General features: G+C 44.5%; 2 protein-coding genes and 1 long non-coding RNA gene across 3 annotated transcripts; 1 reads left to right on the top strand and 2 right to left on the bottom strand.

Moving 5' to 3' along the window:
• Window positions 1-545: 545 nt before the first annotated feature.
• On the bottom strand, window positions 546-5,348 carry LOC140587037 (prolyl 3-hydroxylase 3-like; the record flags this gene model as incomplete). Its single annotated transcript, XM_072708569.1, has 12 exons — window positions 5,001-5,348; window positions 4,520-4,704; window positions 3,936-4,094; window positions 3,309-3,498; window positions 3,023-3,154; window positions 1,782-1,924; window positions 1,556-1,645; window positions 1,379-1,431; window positions 1,176-1,255; window positions 968-1,095; window positions 777-872; window positions 546-696 (listed from the first exon to the last, which is right to left on the bottom strand). Coding segments are annotated over exons 1-12 (1,702 nt in total), but the record flags the coding sequence as incomplete, so codon positions are not given.
• A 2,581-nt stretch (window positions 5,349-7,929) lies between these two features.
• Window positions 7,930-18,889, top strand: LOC140587043 (ubiquitin carboxyl-terminal hydrolase 5-like). Its single transcript, XM_072708574.1, has 20 exons — window positions 7,930-8,270; window positions 8,618-8,746; window positions 8,946-8,992; window positions 9,334-9,344; window positions 9,451-9,604; window positions 10,909-11,093; window positions 11,862-11,956; window positions 12,115-12,308; window positions 12,421-12,492; window positions 14,602-14,692; window positions 14,804-14,929; window positions 15,005-15,158; window positions 15,288-15,462; window positions 15,572-15,660; window positions 16,209-16,394; window positions 16,919-17,062; window positions 17,170-17,312; window positions 17,689-17,839; window positions 17,920-18,004; window positions 18,243-18,889. Exons 1-20 carry the CDS (start codon window positions 8,163-8,165, stop codon window positions 18,334-18,336), a joined length of 2,433 nt encoding a protein of 810 aa, XP_072564675.1. The 5' UTR covers window positions 7,930-8,162; the 3' UTR covers window positions 18,337-18,889.
• A 2,062-nt stretch (window positions 18,890-20,951) lies between these two features.
• On the bottom strand, window positions 20,952-23,476 carry LOC140587039 (uncharacterized). Its single transcript, XR_011988792.1, has 3 exons — window positions 22,194-23,476; window positions 21,620-21,720; window positions 20,952-21,213 (listed from the first exon to the last, which is right to left on the bottom strand). It is a non-coding gene; the product is annotated as an uncharacterized lncRNA (long non-coding RNA).
• Between the last annotated feature and the right edge of the window lie 2,103 nt (window positions 23,477-25,579).

The following is a 25,579-nucleotide window of genomic DNA, read 5'->3' as shown; positions in this document are numbered from 1 at the left end:
AGAATATTGTGTACAGGTTTGGTCACCATATCTTAAAAAGGACATAGCGGCCTTAGAAAAGGTGCAGCGTAGGGCCACAAGAATGATTCCTGGTCTTAGAGGAATGTCATACGAGGAAAGGTTATTTGAGCTAAATCTGTTCAGCCTCAAGCAAAGGAGACTGAGGGGGGACATGATCCAGGTCTATAAGATTCTAACAGGTTTGGATGCTGTTCAACCGAATAGTTACTTCAGCATTAGTTCAAATACAAGAACTCGTGGCCATAGGTGGAAATTAGCGGGAGAACATTTCAAACTGGATTTAAGGAAGCACTTCTTTACACAGCGTGTAGTCAGAGTATGGAATAGTCTTCCTGATAACGTAGTGCAAGCTGAATCCTTGGGTTCCTTTAAATCAGAGCTAGATAAGATTTTAACAACTCTGAGCTATTAGTTAAGTTCTCCCCAAGCGAGCTCGATGGGCCGAATGGCCTCCTCTCGTTTGTATAGTTCTTATGTTCTTGTTCTTATAGATAGATAGATAGATAGATAGATAGATAGAGTACCTGTGATGGCAGTGCGGCAGACCAGGTGGGTGAAGGAGAAGTAAAGGGGGGAGGGGCTCCTGAAGTAGGAATGCAGAAGGGTGCGCACCCGCTCCCCGATCTCATGCAGCAGCTTAACATCTGTCTGGTTTAGGACCCCATCTTGTGCCATCTTGGGGGAAAGGATAACAGGCACGGTCACGTGGCATCCGGCTGGCGAAGGTGACACGCCGCGTGTGGAGGGCCGCTCACCTTTAGAGCCCTGAGGATGGTGAGACCCTCAAACTTCTCATGTGGCGTGTGGGGGGACCTCCGGCCCCGATAGCCATCTCCTGCCGAGGCAGCGGCCTGTCAGGCCACAGAAGGAGAGAGCAGCTCAAACCTGTGCGTCGGTTAACAGGCACCGGGTGCAGTTCTCTCCCTCCTCCGTTTCCGGGGCTTACGGTGGCAAGCTGCAGCAGGTTCTGACATTCTTTTGGCGACAGGACTCCATCCAGCACAACGCGATTGGTCCCATTCAGGGCAGCACTGTCCATGACAATATCCACCCCAACAAGAGGAACGTGGCCCCCTGGTGGCCAGATTAAAGAAATGGTTATCAGAGCTCTTGCGCAGCGTTAATTCTAGCGGAAGAAGGGAGAGGATTTTTACCTGCATAGAAACCGCTGTCATCCATCTCTTCCTCTCTTTGTCCCTCCTTTTCTCTCTCCTGCAGTTTCTCCCTCTCTGCTCTGGGAAGCAAGAAATTTAGACATCAGCATGAAAAACTACATCCTGAGTCCTGTAGTAAGTATCCTTTAAAATCAACCACTAGAAACCAAAGCTGTGAACATATACACAGGCCAATGACTCACCTCCAAGCCTTTCTCAAGGACTCGGGAACAACCTCTTCTGGGGTCCATAAGTCCTGGGGTAGGAAATCACAAGTAAACAGTTCTGACTGGAATCCCGTCACTAAATATGTGACATGTGACTCCCACCACTGTACTGTGTAACTGTGGTCACAGCCACTACAAAAACAGTAGTCATACTGGGTCGATGAAACTGAAATCCAGGTTTTCAGCTCCAAAAAACAGCAACTTCTTCTCTAGTAATGATCTCTTAACATAGCTGGAAATTTCCTGAGGAGAAAAGATCACCAGATAACAAAATCATTACAACCAGATGAGGCAGAGGAGCGTCAAAGCAAAGGCAAGCACAGCATTCACACCAGAATATGAGAAAACAGATTATATCCCCACATCACCAACAACCGACCTCTGAGGGCTGTGCCTCTTGGGACTCAGTGTCACCCCCTAGTTTCTCAAAGTACAGCTGCAAGTTGGAGAGAGAATCTGAATCGGATGGATAGAAGAGGAGGAGAGAGCGAATGGTCTGCACTGCCCCCTTCAGGTCTCCCGCTGTCAGGGCAGAAATAAAAAGGGAAAGGTTAGGACAGACAAAAATGTAGAAAATGTACTTAGTACTGTGTACTTTTAAAATTTGTTTGCACCACATTAATTTGTGCACTAGTCTCTTGCTTTTGTATGCACCCAAATTTCCCCTGGCATCAATAAAGTCAATCTTAATATTAATAAGATCGAACTTATTTCCAATACAAGCACACCATTTCTTCTTTATAACTGCAAAACAGGGTTGTGTTTGAAATGCACTAGGGGATAAGGGCAGACAGAGATTCATGCATTTTGGACACTTGCTGGATGTTACGCTGCTGTATAATTATGCGCCAGATATTTATAATTGTTATCTTTGCTGCATAAACAGATGCCAGAACATCTGCTCTAGCATTAAAGTATAATGTTGAAAAATTTACTTTTTTCTTTGTTATATATTTTGTTGTTTATTATTGTAATAAAAAAACATGACACAACATGGGCACCAATGTTGCTATTCTTGGATAAGTACATGTAGTAATTGACATATCTTCACAACATTGAAACAAAAATTAAACAGAGCTTTACAATAGAAATCCGTCTACATGTAACTTTATTTACAACATACTTGACTGTACTGTATTCACCTATGCAAGCAAAATGGGGACTGCAGCAGTAACTATGGTGTTTTATACTAATCTTCAATATACTGCATTAATTTTGTGTTAACATTACCCACGTAAAGCATCCAAATACATTAAAATAACCATTTGTTTCAAAGCAGCGGTAGCCCTGCCACTGTTGTTATAGCTCATGTCCAAGTATTTTATAACTGAGCTACTTAAAATGGTTAACAGTTACAGTATAGACTGAACAAAGTTTCTCAAATATGGTTCAAACACTCATGTGACAGACCGCAATGTATGATGGTCTAAGTCGACCAAGGTAGGGTCCAGCTTCTGTAAACTCCATTTTGGTGTGCTTCACGCTGATTTGTAGTGCACTATATAGTGGATTACATTCATAGTTCAGAATTCAGGCAGCATTAAAATATAGTTGACTCACTATATAGTGGACGAGTGGACATTTCGAACACAACCCAGGAAGGCAATGAATCACTCTGACCTTTGAACTGGGCGATATGTAAGTGCTCCAGGATCGTTGGAAGGAGGTCCTCATGAGGAGAGATCCTTCCGGGTCGTGTTGACACGACGGACACACACGACTGCTGACAGGCCAGCAAGGAAAGGGAGAGAGCTGCATAGGAAGTTGTATGTGTAATTAGTGACTTTAGTGACATCATTACAATATAACGTTTAAGGAGAGAAATATGGTTATAAGCAAACAGCACTATTGCAGGCACATCTTCAATGACATAGAAATAACAGGCCTAGTTAAGAGCGCCCTCTACCTGCAGCCCTCTCAAACACGCCTTCCGAGGCTTCCGGCTCTCTTTCAGGGAAACGCTGCCCCTCCACGACACACTGCACCCGGCACTCCTCTGTCTGCTTCAGTGTTTCCTTCAGGCACTCCCTCCATTCCTCCACCGTGCGGGGCCATTCAGAGGAGGATTCCGAAAGCACTGCCATGTCATACAGTGACTAAGCAAGGCAGCCGGTAAGGGAGAGAGCTTTGTGTCATAATACAATAATCTGTTGGTGTTTTTAAATAAAACTGCCATCTTAGCAATGTACAGCAGTTTAAGAATGATTATTTCAGGTAATTGGGTTATTAAGGTTAAGTGGTTGCTATCTGCCCCCTGGTGGAACATGATTTAATTACATTTACCAGCAATATAAATTAGTTTATATCCAATTACGCCGGTTGGAATTCTGTGATAGCGGCTGATAGCTCATGCATTAGCAGTTAATTTCTTATTGAGTGAAAATATTAGATAGTCTACACAACAAACTAGCAGAACTAATGAGTGCAGGGTTTCCCTGAGTGTGCATTTAAAAAAAGGAAATTCAGAGAATCTCTGTCATTCTGTGTCCCACAGCGTATCACTCCAGTGCCCCCCCCCCAGCTCCTGCCTCACCCAGTGCTTCTTCTTTTCTCTCTCCCTGTCCTGAAAGGCCTCCTCTGTCACTCCCTTCATTCGCCTGTACTTCTCCAAGTTGTTCCTCATCTCAAGGTGGTTTGGGTTGGCCACAAAGAATGTGTGAGCTGCAGACACGGCCCTCTGCACCCTCCCCAGCTGGGGGCGCAACACACAACTGATTTTACAGAAATATAGAGTCAATCAAGAGTGCAGAGTTCATCATGTGCACTACTGAGCTTAATTGCCCTACAATAGCGGTATTTAATGTCTTTTCAGCAATATGTGCAAATGATACCAATGTACATGTAATGACCTCTTATCGAGCTGTATGATCTAACTGGCTAAGACTGACAGGCCCACAGGTTTGCACAGATTTTCTTACAATGGATTTATTCTTCTGCAAAGGGTGGTGGACCAGTGTTTTCAGTGAAGAAATGGAAATTAGCAGCTGTGTGTCCCCATAAACTTGTTGAGTAATTCAATTTGATTAGATGGGTGTGGAGAGGTAACTGGGTGGAGGGGGTTGTGCTGAAGGGCAGAAGATACATTACACACATATGCAGGCCTGAACTAGTGGCTACCTTGTAGTACGTGACCTGCAGGAAGTTATAGGGGTTGCGGATGCCAAACTCATACAGGATGTCCTCAGAGACAGGGAGCAGGGCTGCTGGGCTGATGGCTTGAGCGAGACAGTATTGGACACACTCTGCCCTCTGCTGGACCCAGTCCAGAGCCCATAAGTCCCACAAACTGCCCTTCTCAGCATCTGAAGGGGTATATGTAAGAAATAAATTATCTAAGTGCTACATTAGTCACAAATCCAAAATTCATTGCAAATCACCATTCACTGAAACCTACTCCAAAGCTGCAGCTCTCCTCATCTTATTATAACATTAAAACATTAAAAAGTGAGTTAAGTTGTATCTTGCATGCGTTGTTTTGTGTATAAATATCCATGTAAGTTATCCGTGAACCATACGAGTGTTGTAACAGCAGGTAAATGAAAACGATTTTCTGCAACCTGAATTCACAGGCATACACATGCACACACACATCAAATACCCAGTTTAGGCAGCCGGTCGTGTCCAGCTGTGACACAGCTGTCGTGACATTTTCGACGTGTCTGGAAAAGTGACTCCCGGGATGCGATCGACTTCTCTATCAGCTCCGCCGCTTTCTCCCACTCTTTCCTGAAATAAGCCCGGACCCCCGTATAATACAGGGCATCATAAGGGTCTATAGGGCCACTCGTTGATCCTGCACCGCTGGCTGCAGTTTTCGTTGAGAAAAATGGTAACGAAACATGAGCGAAAAACAGCGCCACGTATACAATTGCAGTTTTTGAGTGGAGCGCCATAATACGCCCTAGAGAAGAAGGAGGGAGAAGGAGAGGGGAGTGGAAGAGGAGGTCTAAGAGCAGGGCGTAAGGAGGAATGTGCGGTGAAATGCATGGGGGTTCAACAGTACTCGCGAATAGTGGGAGGGTCAGAGTTAAAGGGATGGGGGGAGGTAGCGAACAAATCACATTAACCCTGTGTAATGCTGAGGTATCAGCAACGCAACGGGAAACTAAGCAGCCGACAAAAGACAGTATATCTCGGTTTTGGATGCGACGCAAAATGCACATGACACATTTGAATTCTATCAGCTCACATAAAGGTAATTCTCCATGGCCTACGTGCAGTGAGAGAGCAGTCAATGCGTACAAATAGTGCAATCTGGCTGCCAAAGTCAAATAGCTGGTTATCTTGCGGTGCTCCCGTGGTTTGGGGACATGTGTGCACCCCCTTTACAGACATGATAAGGAAAGAATTCGGAAAGCACAGACAAACGTTCAGTCGTTTTAAACTGTGAAAAATCATAGTAAGCGCAGGAAGCACATTTAAAGAATAAAATAGAATGCAAAATACCACGTTGTAGTTACTATGTTACCATTTTCATTACCTCAGTATACAGTAAACTGTCAGGGTTGGCTGTTCAACTTGCATCCTTTTGTTCTGTTTGTGGATTTTGTGGATGTTCTCCCTGTTTATATACAGTATTCCTTTACCCTTTTACAATCCGTTGGTTTGGCTGGGCATGGGTTAAATGTTTTGTGTGTGTGTGTGTGTGTGTGTGTGTGTGTGGTGGAGGTAGGGGGGGGGAGGGTGTTGGGGGTTATGTGTATATTGCATTGTGAGGCCCAAATGTCTCCAGAAAATGATAAAAGCCTGTGATTTTGATATTGTGGGGACCACCTTTTCAATCTCCACAAGTGTAAACTCAATTTTAGAAAAACTTGTGACTGCAATCAAAAAACTAAAAATGGTGGAAGTATTGTAGTCTTATATCCCAGGCAGAGTGGGGCTGCAGTATCAGTCCATCACAGGTAACACTCACACACACTAATGGTGTAACTTATGGTTAAGATCAGGGCTGGTAGGGGTTAAGGTTGTCATTGTTGGGATTACGGATTTTCCCATAGAACTGAATGGAGAGTCCCCACAGAGAAGACAAACGCATATGTGTGTGTGTGTGTGTGTTTGTGTGTTTGTGCGTGGATTAGGTTTATATTACATTGATGGGAACCAAATGTAATATGTAATAAAAACCTGTTATTTTGACATTGTGCGGTCTGTTTTTTGGGTCTCCACAAAGATTTGTGACTGCAATCAAAAAAGTAAAAATGCCATAAGTCTTATATTGTGTTTGGTTTCATATGGTTAAGGTTAGAACTGGGTATGGGTTAAGGTCGTCATGTTGAGATTAGAGATTAGAGCCCAGTGCCCTGTTCTGCTTGGGATGTGCTCCTAGTGTCTTTGGCCAGTGGTTGGCAGATGGATGGATGAAGGGATGGTTTGCTTGTCCTAAAAGCAAAAACAACCATTGGAACCTACAGCTTCTGCCACTGAAATCAATATGTTTTTGAATGCATATTCTTATGCATATAATGCATTCTTTATGAATATTATATTTGATAAATTGGCATTTATTGTTAGACTGATGAGTTCTCTATGTATAAATACCTTGTGAATAACATTTAAAGTTTACAGCTGGAAAAGAAATGGGCAAGTCATTTTAGGAAATGTATTGAAACAAGTTTATTGTGATGAAGTAAATTATTTTAGGTGACATCACCACAGTTTATCTGTTGTAAATGTTTTACTGCAAAGACAACTTGAGAAATAAAACAATTATTACTTAACTATATTTGTGCTCAGATGGTGATTTGTTATATTCTGTTTTTGTTAGTCTTTATTCTTGCCGTTATTTTACTTTGTCATCATGGATTAACCGAAAGATATTCAGCAGGGCTAACCCATTCCATGAGGTAAGTAGGAGTGTGGTGTCGCTTCTTAGCAAAAGTGATGTGAAATGGTACCAGTCCTGAAATGGTGACTTCCAGAAGGAATACATCAAGATATGATTTTTGCAAAATGTCAACATAAAACTTGTATACTTATAAAGGTAATTGTTAGACAAATCCAAAGGTAACATAGTTTAGTTACTCAAGTAACGGGGATTATTGCTGCAGCTGTAATTAGTACTCCACTTCACAAGGTCGCGATATTGAGTTTTACCGAAAGACAAATCCAAATTCCGCCTTCTCATCATGGAGTTCTATGACCTTACCGTAGATGCTATGGTAAATGCGCCATTACATATAAGTTAAAATTTTTATTAAATATATATATTTAAATATGACTGCTGCCATTCTCATTCTTCAACTTATGTGATATGTCTGTTAAAGTTAAAGTAGTGTAATTGTTTTTTGAAACTATATGATGTGTTATCATTTATAACTATACAAGTTACAGTCGTACATAATTGTATTGGTCTACAAAAACAGAGCATATAAAAACCTGTAACATACCTTCGTATAATTTTTCTAGGGTTAAGTTAAAGTTTATTTTTATTAGTGTGGATTCTATACTTGTAGTACACTAACAATTCTCGTCCAATGTGTGCGTCGAATGGCGTTTATATTCTCTGTAATACGACCAGTGGCTACCATCCAATGTGTGTGTGGTGAGTCTTAAGCACGTCCGGCCTTGCACCGACTGAAACTCGCTGGACCAGGCTGAGAAACAGTGAGGGAGATTCTCAGTGAGAAAGACGGGCTGTAGGGAAGATCTAACGGAGGACGAATTACAGAGCCGGCTTTAGGTAAAAACCAAGGAGGCGCACAGTGCGAAAGCGAGACACCAGTGTACGACCAGAAGGCAGAAATAGAGGCAGTGAGAGATGGCGGAGGCGAGCGAGGTTTTGATGTCGGTCCTGTCCACGATTCGGGTTCCCAGGCCCGGGGATCGCGTCCACAAAGACGAGTGCGCCTTGTCTTTCGCTACTCCGGTGAGCTCATCCCACCTGCCGATCTGTCTCCGTAGTTTCTCTGTGCTTCCTCGTCTGGTTCCGTCCGTCCATACATTCTGTCATTCTCTCCCTTTGCGCCTCTTTCATTCTTTTCTCCGTCTCTACTTCTTAATTTCCCTTTCGGTTCATTTGTACCGATCGCCAACTTACCGATCACTTTCTTTGTGACTAAAGTCTCCGGCACTAATTCGGGATCTTCTCTTTGGCCTTTTATGGATGGTTTGTTGTTATTATTATTATCTTGTTTTGCCATCTTTGTTGTCTGTCGGTGCACCTGCAGATTGGCCCACACCGTGATCACTTCATTTTATTTTTGCCCGTCTTAGGAAAGCGAGGGGGGGCTCTACGTGTGCATGAACACCTTCCTGGGATTTGGATCCCAGTACGTGGATAGACACTACAAAAAGACCGGCCAGAGAGCCTACCTGCACATCAGCCGTACCCGAAAGACACAGGTAAGTCATGCGGAGCGGCATCTTAAGACCTGCGTGTGGTTGCTTTAGGTACAGAAATTGCATGTGACTTCAAATAAGAAATACGATTTCCCAGTGTTTGAGTTTGTCGATCAATATATTCCACGTTCCTGGTAATTGTATTGTTTGCGAATGGGCATTGATTTTGATTTATTGAAGTTGCAATGATTGTGTTACTCAGAAGGAGGATGACAATGGCTCTGGGTCCGGGGACCCCCCTAAGAAGAAGTAGCAATGATGTGTACTCAAAGGAAGGATGACAATGGCGCCTAAGAAGGAAGCCCCTCGACTGGCTATAGGTAGGACTGGAAGTGAATTGTTTGTACTCTGTGCTGTTTACCTAGAAGGCTTTAATACACTGCTTGAAGTGTATGAAAGGCTTGAAGGCTTGTCAGTTACCCTGTGGGACAGTACCTTCTTAACTCCTCTCTGTCTTTCTCTCTCTCTCTCAGGAATTGAGGGCGGTTTCGACGTGGAGCAAGAGCATTATGAGGAGGGAGGTGAAGGTTGTCATCCTCCCGGACCGGCTGGAAAGGACATCAGAGACCTGGCGACCATGCCTGATGTAGTGAGAGAGCGGGTGAGGCTCCGTCAGGTCCCCTCTAGGGGGGGTTGTCGACGGCTGTTCCCTGCAGCTCCGGATCGATCCACCGATGGTGCTTAATGCCTGTCTCTCCCCTCCCCAGGTGTCCCTGTCTTGGCTGGTTTGATGGCTGCCGACTCAGTGTCCCACACTCTGCAGGTGCAGCAGTGGGATGGCGAGGTCCGTCAGGAGTCCAAACACGCTGCAGACCTGAAGCAGCTAGACAACGGGATCAAAATCCCTCCCAGGGAGCCTCTGTCCATCGTGGGTCCCCTGCCTCTCCATAGGTAACAGCATAAATGTTAATGTCCGCCTTACCTGTGCAGTCCTGAATTATTAATCTATTTATGTGCTATAGTTTTGCTTGATTTTAATGTACCATGGTGAACTGTGATCACTTTGTGAAGTGCAGATGGGGACGTGTGACGTCACCGTGCCCAGGGCATTATGGGCACTGTAGTACTTACCCAGGCAGGTGACATGCTGCTTTAGTGAGCAGTGCTGTCGCCTCACACATCCAGGGTCGTGGCTTAGATTTACACTCCAGCTCTGCATGTGCAGTTTAGCAGTTTGGATGTTGGCCTGTGCAGCCCCTTTAAAGGCAAGTTAAGAGATAGTGTGTGGGAATTTGGAACAAATATGCAAAGCAATCAGTAGCTACTATTCTCTTTATTTTAATTAGTGTGAATGGTAATAGCATATAGCTGATACTGCTTATGGAGAAAATACAGGGGGTATTACCTACACTTTAGACGTAATTATGCTGCTTTTACGCTGTGGCTCACTGGATAGCATTGTGGTCTCCCGCCTCCAGGGCTGCGGGTTTGGTTCCCAGTCCAGCTGTTTATTTGGGATTTGCATGTTACTTCGCTTTAATGTGGATCTCCTCCGGGAACTCCCACAGATTTGTTACGCAGTCCAAAAACATGTGCTTACGTGCATCAGCCACCCCTTAAGAGTGTGTGTGTGTGTACCGTGTGTGTGTGGTACGCGTGTGTGTGTGTGTACGCGTGTGTGTGTGTGTGTGTGTACGCGTGTGTGTGTGTGTGTGTGTACGGTGTGTGTGTGTGTGTTGTGTGTGTGCGGGTGTGTGTGTGTTTACGCGCGTGTGAGTGTGTGTGTACGCGCCCTGTGATGGCCTGGCATCGCATTCTGGGTGCACCCCAGCCCTGTGCCTGCAGCCTCCTATCATAGGCTAGAAGTAGAACTTCTTTGCTTTTTATCTACCAGCTTTATTCAAGGACATAAAAAGCACATGTGGGGTTTGTAATGCCATGTGATGAACAGAGTATGCATCGTGGGGACAGCCTAGAATCGAAATCAGATTCAGTCCAAACCTAGGGAACTGCTAGCATGGCACCCTAATCCTAAATGTAATTTGATGATTTCACATGGAGCCTCCTTTTCCCTCCTGTTTCCTTGTCAGGGTTATTTATGTTTTGTTTTTTTTTTTGGCTCGACATCCATTCCCTGACATGTAGTTGACAGTAGGGCAGACCTTCTCCGCTCTGCCGCGTCTGATTGGCTGCCTCCTGTCACATGTCCTCCATCTCCCCCTCAGTGGGTGGAAGTGTGAGGTGTGCGATCTCCAGGAGAACCTGTGGATGAACCTGACGGACGGGAAGGTGCTGTGCGGCCGGCGGTACTTCGATGGTTCCGGGGGCAACAACCATGCCCTGCTACACTACCAGCAGACGGGCTACCCGCTGGCGGTGAAGCTGGGCACCATCACCCCGGATGGGGCGGGTGAGGGCAATGGGGGCTGTTAGCCAGGATTGGCACCGTAGTGTTGGCATGGGAGAGAGTCACATGAAGCACTGATGTCACAACGTTTCCATGGTGCCGATTCTCATACCATAATAAGCGGCTGAAACGTGCATTCATCACGGCACTGAGCTGAAAACAAGCCAGCTGCATATTTATTCCTGTTATTACAAATGTCCTTTAAAATAGCTGCCAGGTGACCATTTTTATCTGAGCGTAATTCAGCATTCATGCCAGCTTTTCGCTGTGCATTATGCCTCAGTGGATGGACCTGAGTGATCTGTCTCCGAGATGAAGACAGCGAATAATCATGCGAATAATGGTGTCTTTCTGTTGGTTTTTAGTTAGGCATTGTACATATTCGACCAGGCTGTTGGGCAGAAAAACAAGCTGTAATGTAGTCATCCTGTTCTGTAGATAATGTGGCAGTAAATCTGATAATAACTTTTTAGTGTTAATATTTGTGTTGTGTATATCCAAGATGTAATGCTGACACTATTACTTTTGCGCGTCCCCCCCGCCCCCCTTGTCACATGACTTTTCTCCCACTGTGTAAACACATGCTGGATCAGATGAGTCACCTGTCAGGTTCATATGTTGGGAATATTTGAGTTCTGGCAGCAAACCAATGTTTGGCGGGCTTTGGCTGGCTTACAGCACTCCTGGGGCACTAACGGATTCCTCCTGAGATTAGGGGCTGCTGTTTGTTACGGGTAATAGCCGTCAGCCGTGGTATCCATTCCTCCACAGATGTGTACTCCTATGACGAGGATGACATGGTGCTGGACGCCAAGCTTCCGGAGCACCTCGCCCACTTTGGGATCGACATGATGACCATGGAAAAGGTGTGGGGGTCGTGCCCAACAGATCGACCGCGCATTGTGGTTACGCTGTGATTTGCTGTAAAGAAATGGTCACGTGGTCGCCAGGGTCACATGACCACACCCTGACCCTATGTTCCTTGGGTCTTGGGGGAAGTGACAGTCTCTCCTCACTTGTGCAGACGGAGCGCACAATGACGGAGCTGGAGATCGCGGTGAACCAGCGTGTGGGAGAGTGGGAGGTGATTCAGGAGTCAGGGGCCACACTTCGGCCTCTGTCAGGTCCCGGCCTCACAGGCATGAAGAACTTGGGAAACAGCTGCTACCTCAACTCCGTCATGCAAGTGCTCTTCACTGTCCCGGATTTCCAGCGCAAGTCAGTACCCCGTCAGTCCCGGCCTCCTCGCACTGCCCCCTTGTGGTCGGAGGCCGCCTCTGCACTTCCTGGAGAGCTGGAGAGATGATCCTGATCTGTCTCTGGGTCTCAGGTACGTCTCCAACATTGAGAAGATCTTTGACGATGCGCCAGCTGACCCCACCCAGGACTTCAAAACACAAGTGTGAGTGTCTCCGGTCGAATCCATGTGCTTCTCACAGGAACTGGAGTGGAGAAGCGTGACGTCAGGCGGTGTCAACAATCTCTAACATGCTTTTTCTATTTTGCCGCTAGTTCAAATTGTGGACCCGATCTGACAAAGTGTGGGTTATTCTGATTGTTATTCCGAGTGTTATTTTACATTATAAGGCACCTCTTAGAAATAGGCATTGCTTAACCTTTACCGTAAATTATATATAACCTACACATTAATTTTAACATGGAGTTTGTGGTCATGATCATTTATTTACTTGTGCAAACACACGATCTGAGAGACAAATCAATTTTATTCATTGTATTCATGTGTAAAAATGAAATTCGCGATTTACTTTAACATGCATTTATTTCGGCGGCACGACAAATGGGGTCTTGGTCATACTCATTCATTAACCAATCACATCATTTTAATGTAGTTGAGGGCGGAGTCTGGCATGGTTTGGTCTGGCTGCCTCATACACAGGAAGCTTTTTGTTAATCATATCGGGAAAGGTTTCAGTCGTGTGTGTGCGTGTGTATGGTCCAAGTATGCTTTACATTTTGGGGACATTTGGCCCCCACAATGTTATAAAAACCACTTATTTCAGTCCCCATACGGGGAAATTCAATTTAACAAAAACTAAAAATACCATAAGTCTTGTACAGTGGTACCTCAGTTCTCGAACTCATTAGAACTCGAATTTCTTAAAAGTTGAACCAACCAGTTCGAGTCAAATCGTGAATGCCGACCTAAGAACTTGTTCGTGCGGGGAAATGAGTCACGCAGCACGTGTCTCAGCAGAAACAAAGGGTAACGCTTCAGTCTCAGCCTCGCATTCGCTGTGATAGCATCGCGCATGTTTATACTAGCTGAATACATATATTTAGACAGTAAAAATAAATGTAGAAAATGATAGACTAACAGTAATCATTATTATAGAAAAAAATACATTTAAAAATAAAGATTTCTTATTTTAATATTAATAACAAACCATAAATACATTTAATTATAATAATATTGTCGTGCCGAGCGGGATGGAACGGAGACAAAGGCGCAGACATCAGGGTATCGGGGAATCCGGGGTTTAATTACAGGTAAGGCAGGCAAAACGCAGACGGACAATACAATGACTGGACTAGGGAAACAAACTGAAACGTGGACTAAATACAGAGGACTGTGTATTTAAATGACAACAACCAGAAACAGCCGATCACATGGGAATTCCACACGGAGTTAATGAGGGGGCGTGGCACATGGAAGGAGCAGACGATCGGGGCTTAGATGTGTTTAGTACAGTATGCTCTTTTTGTTTTATCCGGTTCATTTTGTGTTTAAATGCTAAAAAAAATCATTTAGGTGTAATTTTTTGGGGCCGGGAACCAATTAATTGGTTTTCCATTATTTCTTATGGGGAAAATTCGATCACAACTCGAACTTTTTAGGATTCGATCCGGAGTTCTGAACGGATTCAATTCAAGTTCTGAGGAACCACTGTATTGTTTTTGGTTACATATGGTTAAGGTTAGGGCTGGGTAGAGGTTAAAGTCGTCATGTTGGGATTAGTCTTCCCCATAGAAATGAATGGAGAGTCCCCACAAAGATATAATTACAAACCTGTGGTGTGGGGGGGTGTGTGTGTGTGTACGTACATAGTTGATTGTTGTTGCCAAGTTTGGACCCTCTTTCGGCTATGTTTGTAACTGTTCAAAATCTACATTAGCAGTTTTTGAACTGTTCAAGTGGTGATTCCCATTTAGCCACATCAGTTACTAATAGAAAAAAAAATAATGTTACATTTTTGATAAATAGTTATGTCAAATTGAAACCACGATGGAGACTTGAGACTTGACTCAGACTCTAATTTTGTGACTCGTGAACATCTCTGGCTCGGGTCCCTCCGTTCCCTGCATGCTGGGTTGAGTTCTGTCTTGTCATTGTGCATGAAAATGCTTTCATTGTATTGAATCGGAGGCTGTCTTCAGCAGGATCTGTCAGATATATTATTGGGGTTCTCGTTGCGTGCAGCTGGTTGCACGTCTCTGCAGGGGTCCTGTTCTTGCACCTCTCACATATCCAAATATACCCTCGTGTCTGCAGTGCCAAACTGGGCTATGGCTTGTTGTCAGGAGAATACTCCAAGCCTGCACCTGACCCTGGAGATGACCCCAGCTTGACCCCTGAACCCAGAGTATGATCCTGGAATTCTTTTGCTAAATTAATGAACCAGTTGTGTGTTTTTTCTAATCATTCAATCAGACGTTTAATTAATTGATTAATTAGATGATCCTGTTGCTTCCAGGGAGACCAAGTTGGCATAGCGCCACGCATGTTCAAAGCTCTGATTGGGCGCGGACACCCTGAGTTCTCTACCAATCGGCAGCAAGATGCCCAGGAGTACTTACTGCACTTCATTAACATGGTGGAGGTAGCTGCCGTCCGCTTGGGGCCCATAGGCTCAGATTCCAGCGGTTTCCAGCCCTAATTGTCACTCCCCTCTCAGAGGAACTGCCGCTCGGGGCAGAACCCGTCGGAGGCCTTCCGCTTCCTGGTAGAGGAGCGCATCGTGTGCCAGCAGTCGCTCAAGGCCAAGTACACACAGAGGGTGGATTACATTGTGCAGGTGCCGGTGCCCATGGACCAGGCCACCAACACGGGTGAGGATGCTGAAGAGCTGGGAAAGGAGCCCCGGAGCTCATCTCCAATGCCTAGGCTAATTGTAATCTGTTGTAGTTAAGTTTTGGTCACGATCCTGTGCATCACTGCACCCGCTATCTGTTGAGCAGAGGAACTGCAAGAGGCGGAGCACCGGCGTGAGGAGGCTGAGGCAGCTGGCGCTCCTCCACCCCCCATGCCCCGAGCCTGCATCCCCTTCTCTGCCTGTCTGGCGGCCCTGAGTGAACCTGAGACCCTGACTGACTTTTGGAGCTCTGCGGTTCAGGCCAAGACCACCGCCAGCAAGTACGGCTCGCTGACACGCGGTGCTCCCCGGTCACATGCAACCAGAAACTGGGGCTGGGGTGATACCGGCTGTCAGAGGAGTGACCAGTGTATACCCCCCTCCCTGTAGGACCACCCGCTTTGCCTCCTTTCCTGACCATCTGGTGATTCAGATCAAGAAGTTTACTTTCGGCCTGGATTGGGTTCCTAAGAAACTGGGTAAGTTGGGCCGCGGCACATTCCGGTCTCCCCCAGCCTCCGCATGTCCGGGTTAGCATGTGTGTCATGCAGATATAATATCAAACACTTCTTGCCATCTGTAATAAGGATCGTGTGCTTGTACGTTGTGTCTTCTGGGGGCATTTGCCAACTTTGACACCAGAATTACCCATTCATTTAGCTGTACTTGTTTTTTTGTCTTTGTTGGATAGTTATACTAGTTACCATGAAAGCTACATGTCTTCTGAATTTATATAATTTTTATGGTTATTTGAGATCAACAAGCAAAAACCATTACAAGGTGTTAAAAGCCTGCTTAAAGCTTATCGAGATTTGTCGTTTCTAGTGACTTTTTGTAATGGGAGTTTATTTAAATATCATTTAGAACTGTATTGAATATCATGCCTGTATCAAAGATCACAGATGCCAGTGGGGATATGTGCTTTTCTGGGGGTTAAAGTGTTGCTGGTTTTAGGGCATGCAGTTGAATTTGGGTCCTTGGGTTGTGGCAGCAGTAGGCAGCTATCTGTACCTCCCTGTCCTTTCAGACGTGAGCATCGACATGCCTGACACGCTGGACCTGAGTGCCCTCCGTGGGACCGGCCAGCAGCCAGGCGAGGAGCTGCTCCCAGAGGTGGCTCCGCCCCCTCTTGTGACCCCTGACGTGGAGGTCAAAGGTATCCTGGGTTCCCACGGCAACGAGGAAGACGACTCACTCTACTCCCCACTGCTGTGTCAGTCTGTCTGTCTTTTCCCCCCTCTCTCCCTGGCCCTGCCCCTCTCTGACCCCATCCTCTATGTTGGCTCCGCCGTCCCCCTTTTTGTTTCTCCTCCCATCGCCGTTTTCCTTGCTTGCCGTCGTCCAGTGGTTTTCCAGTGCTTGGGATGTTTTGTATGCAGAGGCTGTATGGGTTCCCTCTGTGTCACGGTTCTGTCATGTTTTAGGAGTTAAAGGCTTACTGAGTCTTCTCAAGTGGGTCTGTAAATTTCTGCTGTGTTCCTACTTGTATGTTAAAATTCATACAAAGTAGTGCATTGAAAGTGAGAGGTAACGAGCTGTTATAATATTCTGACCTCCAGGTGGCGCTAACGATCTAATTTGAATTCTGCACCCCTGCAGAACTGAGGTTCAGCGACTCTTAGTGTAGCATCCAGACCATCAGTCTCTGGGTTTGTGGTGTTTAGTCTTGCTGTCAGTTCTTCGCAGTCGTCCTGGCGTAGTCCGATTCGTTCTTCATGCATTGCTGTGCAATTACAGCCCCAGTCCTGGATGACTCCACAGTCTCGCAGCTTTGTGAGATGGGCTTCCCGCTAGAGGCATGCAGGAAGGCCGTTTACTACACTGGGAATACCGGGATCGATGCTGCAATGAACTGGGTCATGGGCCACATGGATGATGCAGGTTTGTTGGGTACCTGTGGAGACTGTATTAATATAATGCAGCTATTGTGCTGTTGTTTAAATTGACACAGACCCTCTGCCTTACCTTCGGTTCCTAACTGCCTGTAGACTTCTCTGCACCCCTGGTACTACCAAGCTGTAGCTCAACCCCTGGGACCACACCCACAGAAGCAGTATCTGAGGAGCACCTAGCAACCATCGTTTCCATGGGTTTCAGCCGAGATCAGGCCACTCGTGCGCTGCGAGCCACGGTCAGTTGCAGTGTGTAACTGTAATTCATTCTTTCAGGCCCTAATGTCTATGGGCAAAAGAGGTCACTGCACCATTGTACTGTGTTGAAACTTTCAAAAATATTTTATACTGTTCTGCCACATGGGGGCGCTTATGCATCTCAGGGAGTAAAGGATCCTTTAGCAATGGCCCAAATGACAAATAAGCTGACATTGGTTTGGTTGTTATTAAACACACAATGCTTAATAATAAGTTACCGAAAAAGTATAATTTAATATTGCTGCTAGCATTTTGTCTGAAATTGGTTGTGTTTCTTGCGGTAGTGTTTCTGACTTTCTGAAAATATCCCTGCTCCCTTTCCACGCTTCTGCCGCATTTCTGTGACACATCCCTCAGAGCAACGTTCTGGAGAGGGCTGTCGACTGGATCTTCTCCCACCTGGACGACCTGGAGTCCATGGAGGTGTCCGAGGGGGGGCGTTCAGCTGGCGAGAGCGAAGGCAACAGGGAGCCCCCACCGGGACCCCGTGTGCGGGATGGGCCTGGAAGTGAGTGAGGCGCTCCTCAGTGCTGGGCTGTGGGGGGACATGCCTGTGCTTAATGAGCTCTCCCCCCCCCCCCCCCCCAGAGTATGAGCTGTTCGCCTTCATCAGTCACATGGGCACAAGCACAATGTGTGGGCACTACGTCTGCCACATCAAGAAAGACCAGCAGTAAGTCCTGTTTCTCTTGTGGATAGCTTCCTGGTTGAACTGCTATCGTTGCAGTTTGAAATGCTTATGAATTGACCAACTGACATGATTCAGTCACACGGCTCATGCGCTGACAGAGCTGGTGCCAGTGTTTCAGTCAGGCTTTCCTACTGTGCAGGCATTGCGGTTATCTGCTTATATTTGTTTACAGGGTGATGTGTGGTATAATGACTTCCTGCCTGTCTCTCCCATCCCGCAGGTGGGTCATTTTTAATGATCAGAAAGTGTGTGCCTCTGAGAAGCCCCCTAAGGACCTCGGCTACTTGTACTTCTACAGGAGAGTGGTTGAGTGACAGGCGCATAGGGTGTGGGGGAGGGGAGGGGAGGGGGGGATGGGTCATTCACACGCCATGGGACACCCATGCAAACGCTTCTGTATTGACACGAATGGGCAGATTGGGGGGGGGGGGGTTGGGTCTGCACACAGACACACATATATCCCAAAGTGAGTGACCCATGCATTGTTTTCGAGGGGAGCTTCAGTGTTCTCCACAAATTAGAAGCACTTGGTCCACACTGATGTCGCCCTCTGATTGGACGTGACTTCCCGCCCCCTTTGTCCCCATTGGCTCGTGGCTTCTGTGACGTTACAGCTTCCTCCGCCCAAGCAGCTTCCTGCCCTCCCCTTGGTTTACAAACGTTTTAACCAGGCGCAGACAGAATAAGCCTGACAACGTCGAACAGAAGAGGGCTGAATATTTAAAATGGGGAAAGTGAAATGGAACCAAACTGGCGGTTCTTCTGCCGTGGAGGTGTGAGGTTGAATCGATTAATGGGGTGAGATTTTGTGAAAATAAAGTATCTTCTGCTATGATGATAAATAAAGCTGCGTGTTTCTGCCTGTGATATGGTCGTGCTTTTGGTAAACTGGGTATTTCTGCTTCAACCTGGGGGGTATTCCATGAAAGTAGCTAAATAAAGCCAGACTTACGCGAAAAAGTGAGACTCAAATTAGCTCCATCTCTAAACTTAGCCTCATGTCGTTCCACGAACGCAGTTCAGCTTTAACTAATCGAGGCTTATTCAAGGCAGACTTGCATAGTCTCACTTAGTGCGCACACCCGTGATATTTAAGAAGCCCAAATTAATGGATGAACGATAGATCGACCAAATGAGTCGGAAAGTGTTTAAAATGAGATCGGTGTTTCTTTCCGCCGCAGAACAAACGCTGCTGATGGAGCTGTATGAAAAACACAAAGATGTAATCGTTAAAAAAGGCAGTACTGTGCCCATAAACACAGCCAGAGAGTTGGCTTGGCAATGCATTACAGACAGATTAAATGCACAAGTTACGTAAATGTTGCAAGTGCTTGGCATGGTGGTACAGTGGTTTATGCTGTCGCCTTATAATGCGAAAGTTGCTGGTTCGATTCCCATAGCCAACTGGGAACCAGCTGCGTTGAGTTCCCGTGTCATTGTTATTGTATAATATTATTTGATCTCCGTAAAATACTTTCAGGCACATCCGTGTGAAATGTTCTGCACAAATAAACGTATCTTGTCTTTGCTTTTCACTTATAGACTTTCAAAGTAGACTGTGAAAAATATAAAAATATATTCCTGTTCGTATTATTTTAACAGATTTTCTTTCAATTTCAGTCATTGCATTTCATGTTTGACCTTTGTAAAAGCGTACGCTTTTATTTTACAGTAAAATACCGTTATAACGGACTTCAAGGGACCTGGCAAAACAGTCCGTTATATCCAGAGTTGCTGTATGCCCAGAACACAACTACACGACACCATTTACTCATGCCACACCCCAGCAGACACACTTGTGGTATAGATTATTATATTGTACATGTAGTAATCCAACTTTACCTAACCAGATACGTGACTATTAATAATCCCGACTACGTACGTATCTGCGCTGGATATTACCGGCACGCCACTCGCCTTGTAGGCGGAACTGCATGTCCGTTATAGCCGAACAGAACCACATCTAAAAGCAGCCCTGGAGACGAAATTGTCTGTCCATTATAAGCGAAATTCCTTTATATGCGAGTCCGCTATATCCGATGCTTTTTCTGCATGTTCGTAAAGGCGCACGGCCGGGACCAGCGGACCTCGTCAATAATAGACGATATTCCGTTATAAGCGAGTCCACTATAACGGGATTTTACTGTAATTATTTTGGAATTAATTGGAATGCTAAGACGTGATTTTATAGGCTTTATTATATTGATTATGTAGCAATCTCAGCTCTGTTCTCCATATTATGAAAGTATCACGCAGAGCTTTACTTCAGAAAAGATGGTTTTTATTCTCTGCTTTCTCGTCTTGCTTTTACTCACAGCACTGACTACAAGCTTCCATTTTTTAATATACGTATATACAAGACTCATTATCCCGCTAACTCAAACAAAATCATGTCATTTTGGTACACCTTACAAATTAACAAAAAAATCAATCAGATAATGTAAAATACAGTATAATGTGAGATGACATCCCAGCAAACATTTGGACGTTTGATGACCGTTGAAATGACGTCCCTCCGACACGTCCCGTCATGGTTGAAAAATAGTTCCGAAATGAAAGTTGAACGGACGTCTTTGACGTCAACTTGCCGTGTATTCGACGTCTTTTCTGGACGTCTAATGTGTCGTCGTCTGGATGTTTTTTAAGATGTGTTTCTGCGTTATGTCAGTGTACTTATTAGCCTGAATATAAACGTCCTTATTGTGAAATGCACATCAGAATATAAATGGTTCAAAAAACGTCCAAAATCAGTCCAGTCAGACCTCAACGTCTATACAACGTTTAATCGACGTTTACATTACAAAACATTTCTTATTTGTATTAAATAAGTAAAAAAGATATATTTATATAACATATATATACATATAAATATACAAATAAATATATATAATATATTTAAATATTTGTGTGCATTATATATAAACACATACATACATACACACATACAAATATAAAAAGTATACAACATTTTTAAACAAAGGCTAAATATACAGTAGAACTGTAAATAGTAACAATTAAACATTAAACAAGAATGAAAAGAACAAGAACATGAACACACACATGAATTATTTCTGTCAACGGGCTCATTTCCTATATCCCCCACCCCCAGCTCTTCCTGGAGCATGTTTTAGGTGTTCAGCCATTGCTGCCTCAATCTCGGAGTCTGTTGCATTTGCGCTCCATCTTTTTATCTGAGGGAATTGAATATAAAAAAAAAAAATTACAAAAGGGCAAAATTGTCTTTATGATCCTACAACGACATTAAAAATACATCTTGGAACAACATTATCAGTTTCATTAACGAAACATTAGAAAAAAGTAATCAACATGCATTACACGACATTTTTCTGTTGAATAATCTTTGGTTAATAAAAGATGTTCTGCATTAAATGTGTGCTAGGTGAATGAAAAAATAGCATGTCCCCTCCCCCTTCAAAACCACTGTGGTTGAGCAAGTTCCATAAGTAGGTGTGTAACTGTGTGAAAGCAAACAGGACATTTCTGTGGTATTTAAGACAATATTCCTTCAATAGATAGGTACCAATAAATTTTTTTTAAAAAAAAGTACAAAATTTCATGTCATAAGGCCAAAATTACCTTGAATTATATTGCATATGATTGTATCTCTAAATGGCTTCTTTTGCAGTTGGCCACCACCCCTCATGTTGAATTTTGCCATTAAGGCATTCGACATGATTCTGTGAAAGAAATTACTCAGGATTACTTCACCATCAGGAAAATTTACATGTAAGGTCAATATTACAATTATTGTAGTTGTAATATTATCAGCATGTTACTTGCATGCAATGTTAAATCATACACTTTAACAACCACTCATCTGTCAGGTAACAAGTTCCCTGAACTATGTTCTTATCCATATCCACATTTTTTGAGACAACTAATTAGTCATTAATGGCTTACACTGAAATTATGTTTTGATTTTTTGGTTTTCAGTCTGGCAGACTAAGTCAGTAGACATCTAAAACCTTCTGAACTAGAAAATAGGCATGTATGTGAGGAGATATAATGTGTCAAAGATTAAATCTGTAATAATAAAAAAAATAATAATACCCAAAGCTGGGTTTCTTATTTTGGCCAGAATATACATTTACATATACATTTTATTTCTGAATTATGCAGCAATACAAACAATGCAAGGTAAAATACATACCTGTTCATGACTTTATTGACACAGTCCCTGAGAGAAGATCCCCCAACTCTGGACAGTTGCTGAACCTAAATGTGACATCACAATCTGTAATATGATATTAAAGCACAGTTCAACTTTCCCTGGCAGTGTCTTTTGAAAAGTGTTCAAGAACATAACACTCAATACCATAATAAATATACTGTCCATTGCATTTATTTTGAACTGGCACTCCTTGTGGAGTTTCAAGAAGAGTTCTAGCGTCTTTGGGAAGTCTATGGCCATGACGTCTGAGCACATCCAGAAGCTCATTTAATGCCTTGTGGGTCTGGTTTGTAGCAGTAGCCCAACTAGCCAAGTCCTTGTGAAGAGATGGTGTTTCAACAATTGAACGTGAAGCCTCATCCAACTGCTCAGACTCAGTTTCAGTAGAATCAGTATCATAATTGTATTCTTCTTCATGTCTAATTGACACCACTGCTGTGCTAACAGAAGAACTACAGGCCACCATAGGATGTATTTCGTCGTGTGTTGATCCCTCCGTGAGGGGACTGCCCTCTCCCGCCAAGGCTGGCTCCACTGACCCCTCACAATCAGAGCTGCTATCATATTCCACTAAGGAATCAACCTTTGTCCTTCGTCGTCTCCACTTCATCTGGTACTCAGAGGACATGTTTAGCAAATCTAAAATTACAAAATTATTTTAAAGTAGTTACTGAAAACATCCATGTTAAAATTCATTTACAGACGCCAGCCCATGTTATTCTTGAGCTCTTCCTACATTTTGCTCAACATTTCACAGTCTCTTTCAGGTAATTTACTTTTTGAAAAATCTCAAAAGGCTACATTGAACAGTAAAACTTACTGGATCATTAAAACATACTGGTATGCTACTATCGACTGAATTTCATAGCTACTACAATATTTACCATTTGCTTGGGTTTTAACAAATTAATTTTTTTTACTTTATTTAAAAGATCTTTCACTAAACATCTCGCTTTAAAGTCAATTTAAGCAGTTACAACAGCACTTCTTGCCCTACCAAACGCACTACTGATTTGCCCTCCCCCACTCCAATCTTATCTGAAATGATATCTTCCAGCTTCTGATTGACTGAACACACCTGATCCAGGTAACCAGCAGTGGGTAGGGCAGGGATAATTAGAAAACAAATAGGCCAGGTGTCCTTGAGGACCAGGGTTGGGAACCGCATATCTATTACACCATGTTCCTGCAGTAGCATGAAACTGCTCTGCTCATTTGTAATAATTTTTTAAGGCAGTGAAACAAAATCCAGCAAACTTAATATTTTGGGGACTAGGTCATTTTGCTATCAGTTTTTCACCAAGACGTTTGCTCAACTGCATAAAATAGCTCAACTTAAGTGTAGAGACCGCATGGGGCTTTATACCTGCGAACTCATGCTAACAGAGTTTGCTTTTAGGAGCAGCCTAACGTCAGTAAGGGTTCAGTCCCAAAAAGGCAGCTGGCAGGAGGAAGTGACGTCACAGGCACCCGTCAAGGCAGGTAGCGGCAGCTGCCACTCCGTTACAGGCACCCGTCAAGGCAGGTAGCGGCAGCTGCCACTTCTTAGCGGCAGCTGCCATCCGTCACAGGCACATGGATTATTTGCTGAGGGGGTTCAGTCTTGAAACGGCAGCTGGCAGGAGGAAGTGACGTCACAGGCACCCGCCAAGGCAGGTAGCGGCAGCTGCCACTTCTTAGCGGCAGCTGCCAGTTCTTAGTGGCAGCTGCCACTTCTGTCCGTCGCTAGTGGCGCTTAACAGTGGCAGGTCCCGTTCGAATACAGGTCCTGCCGGGGTACAGAGACAGCCCCCGCCGCTCGTGGAAGTAAACCCGAGATGCTGTGCACGGCTACGATAAACTGGAATACGGAAATAAATTGAGGACTTGTTTAATCTTTGTATGACTACGAATTATATTATTGTTGCTGACTGTACATCTCTAAGATAATATTTGAGAAAGCAATGATTGTACTGTCGCTAGTGGCGCTAAACAGTGACAGGAGCTGTTCGGGAACAGTGCCTGCCGGTAGTGGCAGCTCTAGTGGCAGGTCACGTGGCAGCTCTAGTGGCAGGTGCCGTTCAGATACAGTAGAGAGGTACCTACCCGCCACTCCTGGAAGTAGCCTAAACCAGAGATTCTGTACATCGGCTAAATGATCAAAAGCAATGATTGTGCTGTCGCTAGTGGCGCTAAACAGTGACAGGAGCCGTTTGGGAACAGTGCCTGCCGGTAGTGGCAGGTCTAGTGGCAGGTCACGTGGCAGCTCTAGTGGCAGGTGCCGTTCAGATACAGTAGAGAGGTACCTACCCGCCACTCCTGGAAGTAGCCTAAACCAGAGATTCTGTACATCGGCTAAATGATCAAAAGCAATGATTGTGCTGTCGCTAGTGGCGCTAAACAGTGACAGGAGCCGTTCGGGAACAGTGCCTGCCGGTAGTGGCAGGTCTAGTGGCAGGTCACGTGGCAGGTCTAGTGGCAGCTCTAGTGGCAGGTGCCGTTCAGATACAGTAGAGAGGCACCTACCAACCGCTCATGGAAGTAAACCAGAGATTCTGTGAATCGGCTAGGATAAACTGGGATACGGAAATAAATTGAGGACTTGTTTAATCTTTATATGACTACGAATTATATTATTGTTGCTGACTGTACATCTCTTTAAGATAGTATTTGAGAAAGCAATGATTGTACTGTCGCTAGTGGCGCTAAACAGTGACAGGAGCTGTTCGGGAACAGTGCCTGCCGGTAGTGGCAGCTCTAGTGGCAGCTCTAGTGGCAGGTGCCGTTCAGATACAGTAGAGAGGCACCTACCCGCCAATCCTGGAAGTAGCTTAAACCAGAGATTCTGTACATCGGCTAAATGATCAACTGCAATAGTTCGGTAAAGTTGGAACGATATTGGCAGATTCGAACTTCGCGGCTCAATAAATCTTAAACAAAACGTTCTTACAACACAATATACGGGTCTGTTTAACAGTGGTAAGGTAGACAATGAGCTACAACCGGATTTTCGTCCAAACAATATGTATTTACAGATATACGGATAACATTGCTCCCTATGAGCAGTCCGCTGTCTGAGGAGAGTCTACAAAGTGCAAAGGGACCGTCTACAAAGTGCAAATCGACAACGGATAATGTCAATAACTTCGCTTCCAAAGAGTGAAGAGCCACCAAAATCACTAAAGGCTTTTGGAATGTTATCATGGTCATACTACACCCCTTAGTTTGGTGAAATGTACCTAAGTCTATTTCTAAAGAATTTATATTAGGAATAACATTCAATAACTTTGCTCCTATCAACTGTACTACCACCAAAATCACTCTACACATCTAGGGTGTCATCATGGTCATTCTACAGGACTTAGTTTGGGGGAAAAAAATCATTA

The sequence above is a fragment of the Paramormyrops kingsleyae genome, unplaced genomic scaffold (genome assembly GCF_048594095.1).
Source record: "Paramormyrops kingsleyae isolate MSU_618 unplaced genomic scaffold, PKINGS_0.4 ups138, whole genome shotgun sequence".
In the NCBI taxonomy this organism is placed as follows: Eukaryota; Metazoa; Chordata; class Actinopteri; order Osteoglossiformes; family Mormyridae; genus Paramormyrops; species Paramormyrops kingsleyae.
This window is presented reverse-complemented; position numbering and strand designations above follow the sequence as displayed.

What these genes read in the sequence shown, in the direction of transcription:
- LOC140587043 (XM_072708574.1), top strand. Translation starts at nt 8,163, where the DNA reads ATGGCGGAGGCGAGCGAGGTTTTGATGTCGGTCCTGTCCACGATTCGG. An exon ending in TTGGGTTCCTAAGAAACTGG is followed by an intron (nt 15,661 to 16,208) that starts GTAAGTTGGGCC and finishes CTGTCCTTTCAG; the next exon opens with ACGTGAGCATCGACATGCCT. An exon ending in GGGCCACATGGATGATGCAG is followed by an intron (nt 17,063 to 17,169) that starts GTTTGTTGGGTA and finishes AACTGCCTGTAG; the next exon opens with ACTTCTCTGCACCCCTGGTA.